Source organism: Aquarana catesbeiana, linkage group LG02 (genome assembly GCF_042186555.1).
Source record: "Aquarana catesbeiana isolate 2022-GZ linkage group LG02, ASM4218655v1, whole genome shotgun sequence".
Taxonomy (NCBI): Eukaryota; Metazoa; Chordata; class Amphibia; order Anura; family Ranidae; genus Aquarana; species Aquarana catesbeiana.
Genome location: NC_133325.1, coordinates 525,241,654 through 525,249,483, shown reverse-complemented (window position 1 = coordinate 525,249,483; position 7,830 = coordinate 525,241,654). Strand labels below are relative to the sequence as shown.

At 40.2% G+C, this 7,830-nt stretch overlaps 1 protein-coding gene across 1 annotated transcript in view; it reads right to left on the bottom strand.

Annotated features, from left to right (window-relative positions):
* Positions 1 to 1,346: 1,346 nt before the first annotated feature.
* Positions 1,347 to 7,830, bottom strand: part of PPP1R15B (protein phosphatase 1 regulatory subunit 15B) — a 37,768-nt gene continuing 31,284 nt past the window's right edge. The window contains exon 2 of the mRNA XM_073615836.1: positions 1,347 to 5,591. Coding sequence (XP_073471937.1) covers positions 5,397 to 5,591 — 195 coding nt within the window. The 3' untranslated portion in view covers positions 1,347 to 5,396. The remainder of the gene's footprint in view (positions 5,592 to 7,830) is intronic.

Sequence of the window (7,830 nt, the reverse complement as noted above, 5' to 3'; positions counted from 1 at the left end):
AAATGCACTCAGGATCAGTTTTTGTCACACGCAGTTCCAGTGCGTTTTTGATACAATTGGCTAGGTTCCAGTACAATTCTGTGCAGAAAAAATGCAGCACGCTCTACTTTTTTTTCTGAAGTAGAGCCATTGGAATACATGGAAAACACTGCATGCATTTTTAGCGCACGGAACTGCATCTGGTGTGAACTAGCACTTAGTGCAGAAAAAAAGCGCACAGAACTGCATCTGGTGTGAACTAGTACTTACAATGTTTATGGATGGGCATACAGTGCTACATGCACCATTTATTTTTTTTGGGTTTGGGGAGTAAAGGTTTGCTTTAAGCAGTGACAGACTTGGAACCACTAGCTAAATTCACAAGCGCCAAATGTACTAGTTTTTATAAATTTGCTTATAGTATGTATATTTAAATCAAAGAACAAAAATGTTACATATTGAAGCTTACCAGTCTTTAGATGTGTTGGCTACATTAGTTTTCTTTTCAGTACAAGTCCATATTCCACAAGTACATCAACGTGTATAAATACATAAGTGATCTATATAGTGAAATTGGTGTAGTTATTCACTTTCAGGTCATTACACAGGACAAAGTGGCACACTTTACGTCTGGAGGAAAAGGGATTTAAGGCTTCCACAGAGCTGTGAAAATGTGGAATAGACTCCAAGAACTGGTTATGACCAACTCAGTAGATTGTTTTAAAACCGGCCAGGATGCATTCCTAAAATATATATCGGGATATTAATATTTATAGGTAGTAGGGTAGTTGATCGAGGGAATATCTGATTGCATCACAGGGGTTAAAGAGGAAATTTTTTTTTTTTCCCCACAGGAGCAAATTGGATCATGCTGAGGCTTTTTTTTTTGCCTTCCTCTAAATCAACTGTAGGTATAGGACTGTTTTTACAGGAGTTTTTAGTATTTTTTTTTTTCTCTGTTGGTTGAACTAGACAAGTGTCTTTTTTTTCAACCACACTACGTAACTTTGTACAAAAAAAAAATACCTGCTGGATCTGGCCAGAAATCCAGTGTCCTTTTTACTGTCCTGTGCAATTAACTAAAATATCAAGCAATGTTATCAGCTCTACCAACTACAAACCCCTCACCCTATGTAATGAAGATGAGGAAAGAAGAGTTGTTTGTAGTTGAAATCAGAAGAGCAGCCTAGGATGACAATGCTACTCCTCCATACAAGTGAGTTACTAGCAGGATTATCCGGTAAGCTTAGGAAACTTACGGTACTTGAAAAACGTATTGCAGCCCCACATCTGTAGACTAGTAAGCTTCAATGTTACATTTTTAGGTTCAGATGCACTTCAAACACAAATATAAAACGGCTCTGACAAGCTTTTCTCAAGAATTTATATTACTTTTAGTAGATCACACTATGAAAAATGAGTAGCAACTCCAGATTTCCATCTCCTTCTCATAGCCACAGCTCACACAGGTATTTGCATTGCAAACAACTTAAAATAAGTTTTAACTCTTCATTTTAGGACATTGCATTGATCTTTTGGACAGTAGTAGGAAACGTGCAGGAATTACTCATACACAAATTTGTACTGCCTAAGAGCAAAGTCTCTCACAACCAAAAATGTGGCCAAATACTGAATGACAAGTAATAACATTAAATCTAAATGAAGCAAATATAATTTACACATTTATTAAAGTTCAAGGTTAAAAAGAAAATCTTTTGGGTGAGACCATTACTCAGCAAACTAAAAAGCTGGCATGGCATCTGTATTAGAAATACATAATTGCAGCAGGCAAAGTTTCTGCAAGTAATGCCAACTCTGTGGTAATTCTACAGCAAAATCAAAACTTCAGGGAGTATCCAAAACCCTTCCAGGCATCAGTGTCCACACCCTGTAACTACATCAGTGTTTTTCAACATGAAGAAAATGCTTATAAGACTGGTAACGAGGCATGCATTATGTTGCATGCCAATGTACTTTGTACATGTATAATAGGGCTGCCTAACACCAAAAAAAGGTTGATGTACTATATACAGTAATACCTCGGATTGCGAGTAACGAGGTTAACAAGCATTTCGCAATACGAGCTATTTTTTTTTCTTTTAATCCCGACTCGGTTTGCGAGCGTTCTCTCACAAAACGAGCAGGATTCAAGCCTCAGCGGTGTGCAGTACCGCATTTGTCCAGAGGTATGGGGGCGCCGGAGACATTCAGAGCTGCTCAGATGCACTCGGAGCCACTCTGTTCCCGAGTGTTTCCGCGCAGATTCCGAGTGTCTCCCCCCACATCTGGCCACATGCGGTACTGCATACCAAAGAAGTCACTGTGAAACGAATTATCTTAATTTCCATTGACTTCTATGGAGAAACTTGCTTTGATATACGAGTGCTTTGGATTGCAAGCATTCTTCTGGACCGAACTATGCTCGAAATCCAAGGTTCCACAGTATTTGTAACACAGCACGGTAATGTGCTACCATGCATTGTGATGTAATGCAATGCATGACCTTGGCATGGCGCTTTGGGTTGCTCTCAATTTGGGCGGCGCAGTGGTGTAGTGGATAGCACTTTCACCTAGCAGTAAAAAGGGTTGCTGGTTCAAATCCCAACCACAGCACTACCTGCCTGGAGTTTACATGTTCTCCCTGTGCCTGTGTGGGTTTCCTCCCACACTCCAAAGACATGCTTGTAGGTTAATTGGATCCTGTCTAAATTGTCCCTAGTATGTGTATGAATATGAGTTAGGGACCTTAGAGTGTAAGCTCCTTGAGGGTAGGGACTGATGTGAATGTACAATGTATATGTAAAGCGCTGCGTAAATTGATGGTGCTATACATGTACCTGAAATAAATACATTTGGAATCGCACTGCAGTGCAACAATGTGCAAAACTGCAGCTCAACAGCATGAACCAAGCCCTAAAGCGGTATTAAACCCAAAAGCAAACCTTTATTATATTGCAGCTTACCAATTCTTAGATGTGATAACTGCATTCATTTTCGGTTTTTGGCTTTCTTCTATTTTTATCTGGCAATCCAGCCAGTATGTCTGTTTTTCAAAAAGAACAAGCTCTCTTGCAGATGTCAGACAGTGGTACTTACAATGAGCTTTTATTTTATTGTAAAACCTTTATCTCAAAAGGAAGAAAAACAGTTTGCTGTACCTGTTTATAAAGTGTTGGCTTCAATCTGCTAGTACAGCTAACACTCCCCCTAGACTGACAATGCTGCTATCGAAATCTGCTCCCTGTGCTTCTTTATCCAAAGTGGGAGCACTCTCATACAGGACACATGTTCCTGGCCAAGGCATTAGGTAAAAACAGAGGGGAAAAAGCCCAAAAAAAAAAATAAAAAATGCAGCCATCCAATGATCGATAAGCTGTAACACATTACATTTTTGGTTTTGTTAATTAACACCAACGCCACGATCATGGTCTACTATGCAGCAGCTTTTAGTGACAATTTCTTGCAAATTTTGTTCATGCTGTTGCAACACACTGATGCCTGAAGACTCTCAATCTAGCAAATCTGGAAGTACCCATTTTGTTGCAGTATTACCACAAAGATATCTTTTTTTAGAGTTGCATTACTGAAGCCGGCAGGGATTTTGCAAGTACCAAATAACTGCCTGCCATTAGTGAGCTGAATATCAGATGGTGACAGGGTCCCTTTAACATTAAAAGCTGCAGGGCTTACAGGAACATATAAGATGTTCTGTTCCTGGTCATTTTATCAAATACTCAGCTGCAATATACAGAAATTTAACAGTTTGGCCCCTTTCTCACAGGCAGACTCTGCCAGCAGATCCACCTGCTCAGCGGGGAATCTGTCCACTGATCCCTGTTGAACAGGCGGATGACAGGTTTGTTTCCGCTCTGTCATCCAATCCTGTAGACAGGGAATTAATCCCTTATCCGTTTTTGGCAGATTGGATGCAGGCGGGTATAAATGGACACATGTCTGTTTACATCCGTCACTCCATAGAAGGCAATGGATTGTCCAACTGAAAAACAAAACCAGATCGCCCGTGTGAAAGGGGGCTTAAAGTGTACATCCAGCCAAAACAGTTTAACTTTAGGATAAGTTACAACCCATGTCAGAGTTATGGGTCCCTGTTGAAATTCTCTCACTGCCTGATGAAACTGTTGTCATTAAGACCTCTTTCGCACTGTGGCAGTTTTCAGGCGTTTCAGCGCTATAAATAGCGACTGTAAAGTGCCTGAAAACCGCCTCCCATTCATTTCAGTGTGACTTTTCACACTGGGGCAGTGCGCTTGCAGGACGTTAGGAAAAGTCCTGCAAGCAGCATCTTTGGGGCAGTTTGGGAGCGCTGTTTACAGCGCTCCCAAAACACCCTGCCCATTGAAATGAATGGGCAGCGCTTCCAAGGCGCCTAAAAAGCGCTTAAGAAGTGCCGCAACACTGGCGATTTTAACCCCTTCTTCTGCCACTAGCGGGGGTTAAAAGCACCCCACTAGCGGCCAAAAAGTGCCGCTGAAACGAGCAGCACTTTACCGCTATCGCTTGGGCGGCCCCAGGGGTCTTACACAGGAAGTGAGAGTAAATCTTGGAGTGATAGATGGCAGCATTTGGTGAGAAAAAGCGATGTAGATGAACGAATTTCAAAAATATACTATATGGCCAAACAATTTGTAGACTGTTAGCAACTGGTACACAAACTAAAGTCAGGTAAGTGAACAGCATTACCCAATATGCTCCTCCTTAGTGCAATAAGGAAAGGTTAAAACCAGTCAGAATTTATTTTATTACCCTCACTTTTTTCCTAGTGAAACCGTTGTCAGCAGTTCAGATAGTGAAGATAAATCCACACTGGGCCCTGCATAGAAGTAACCTTTCAAATTGTATCCAAAAACTAGAAACAACGGTTTTGGCTTGAACTACACTTTAAGGTTTGCATGTTCTAATTTGGGGGGCCACTCAGCCTTTTGTGTTGGGCTTCAAGTTTATTGCATCTACTAAGCTAAGGCAAGCCATACAATCATTTTTTATTTCCTTCGCAGCTGGGAGTATACGAATACTGCTAGCAGCTATAGCATGCAGAGAAAATGCAACAGGTTCGTAGTACCCAAGTCATATCAATTGATCGACTTGGGTACAAGCAGCCTGCCCATTCATGGACCGAATTTCAATCATGTATAGCAGGCATAAATGCTTCAAAAGGCATTCTCTATATGACAGAATTACATTACAGACAAAATGAAGGGATCATTAGGGATGAAAACTAATATCATAAAACAAATAAGAAATCCAATTAAAAAGGTAAATTGACAATTAGTAGCAAATATAATGCTTCACTTTTTGGACTTAGGATGACCACTTCCATAAAACACATAAGTTGATATATAATTTTGTAAAAAATTAAGGAAATTCTGCAGAGTCTAAAGCTTAAAACCCTGGTGGGACTAGCTTCCCTGCTGTCCTTGCATTCTCTCCCATGCCCTTTGTCTGTGATCAGGTGTCAAGCAATGTCCAATAACAAATTCTGTTTCCTTTATACGACGCTGAAAACGGCAGCGGTCCCGGGCTAGCTCCTCCCAATGACCTTTGCGTTCTTCATTGCACACATAGTGGATCGTGACTTTTTCATGGAAAGTAACCTATAAAAAAAGAAAAAAAAAAAAACAAAAACATACATGATGAAAGGCATGTAGAGCAATCCAAAGTAACCTATCCAGTAGGAGCTAAAACTACTGTTTCAGTGCTTCCCACCCTTAACCTGTGGATTAAGGTTCCCCCCCCTGCACATGCTGAGGATGCTTTAATCTACATAATCCTTTCACAGCTACAAGCCATCACTTTGTATGGTTGCTATCCATTACATCTGGCTGTCACTCACAGCTCCAGTCCCACTTAGGCTCCATTCACACTTGGTGTTTTGAAATCGTGGCAGAATTGCCGCTATTCTACCCGCAATCTCAAAAAGCACTACAATCGCACAACAAAGGTTCAGGTGCCATTATTTTCAGAGGCACCTAAAATGCAGTGCTGTTTTGCTGCAATTGTCCTGCGGCAAATTGCATTATGTGAAGCTTTTTTTTTTTTTTTTTTAACAGAAAATTTTTATTAGAAGTTGTCAGGTACATAGCTTCCGTGTATCCAAAAGAAGAGGTACAGAATTTACATGCTCAATAGTAATAAACATGAGACCTGGAGAGAAATTAGGACTCTATACATGGCTGCCAAAAAACATAGGAAGAGAGAGGTGGGAAACATTCAGATGTCCGGCGGCGGTCCGCGATCACGGCGAGGAGGCAGAACAGTGAACTGCCTATGTAAACAAGGCATTTCCCTGTTCTGCCTAGTAACATTAAGATATCTTTTGTTCCCTGTTTTGTAGATTCTATAATTTTTGTGCAAACCAATCAATATATACTTATTGCAATTTTTTTTACCAAAAACATGTAAAATACATATCTGCCTAAACTGAGGAAGAAATTAGTTTTTTTATATATTTTTTATAGCAGAAAGTAAAAAAAATTGCTTCAAAATTGTCTTTTTTTATAGCGCAAAAAATAAAAACCACAGAGGTGATCAAATACCACCAAAAGAAAGCTCTATTTGTGGGAAAAAAAAGGACGCAAATTTTGTATGGGTACAGTGTCGTACAACAGCGCAATTATCAGTTAAACCGACACAGTACCAAATTGTAAAAAGTGCTCTGGTCAGGAAGGGGGGTAAAATCTTCCACGGCTGAAGTGGTTAAACTTCCCTAATTTACAGACCGAAGTTAATTCCTTTTATCCCAAAAGGACTAAGGGGGTTATTTACAAAAGGTAAATCCACTTTGCACTGCAAGTGCACTTGGAAGTGCAGTCGCTCTAAATCTAAGGGGTAGATCTGAAATGAGTGGAAGCTGTGCTGATTTTATCATCCAATTATGTGCAAGCTAAAATGCTGTTTTTTATTTTCCTTGCATGTCCCCCTTGGATCTACAGCGACTTTACTTTCAAGTGCACTTGCAGTGCAAAGTGGATTTTACTTTAGTGAATAACCCCCTAAGTGTTACAATGTATCTCTATCTCCATCTAAGCGATGTTGTCATAAACTTGACAGGCTGCCTGTTTTTTTTTTTTTTTTTTTTTGCACTTGTTACATAGGATCAGGAAAATGATTTAAGATCACAGTCGGATTGTTTAATAATTCAATCGTGCAGCTCTAATATGGGGTCATAAATAAAAAAACAAAAACAAACCACCATTCAAAAGCATAATTGCTGGGTCCAAATCACACACCGAGTTAATATCAGTCACAATCAAGAGTTCAGAACAGCTGGAGAGGAGAGCTAGACCATACCATACTTAAAAAAAAAAAAAAAAAAAAAAAGAGAAGAGGATGTATTTGGGGCCCTATATTGTGAACAAGCGAAGAGACAGAAGGATAGATGGTTGCCAAGTGCTGAGGTGTATAGTAGGACCCTATGCAGGATAGTAGTAACATAGGAACCCAAGCGGTCCTCCCAATCATCCTCCTCCAAATCAGAGATATCAACATGCCACTTTTGATAGACACGGGTAGAGACAGGACAGGGGTTTAACACCCCGGAGGTCAACAATCTATCTATGGGGTCCAACTCCAAATGTGATCCGGCAGGGGAATTGCCAGCTGAAGGCATGCCGATGCTGCAAATACCTAAAAAAACAAACAAAACAAAAACATTGCTAGGAAGTGATCTCTCTGAATCTGCTGCAGAGACCACTTTTATCCCAAAGAGAAACACGCCGTTCCTGAAAATACTGGGGTTATGGCAGCTAGCTGCCGCCATAACGGTATTTAGCGTCAAAATACCAAAGTACAGGTACGGCAATTTGTGTGAAGTGGTTAAACTTAAAAAAGTTA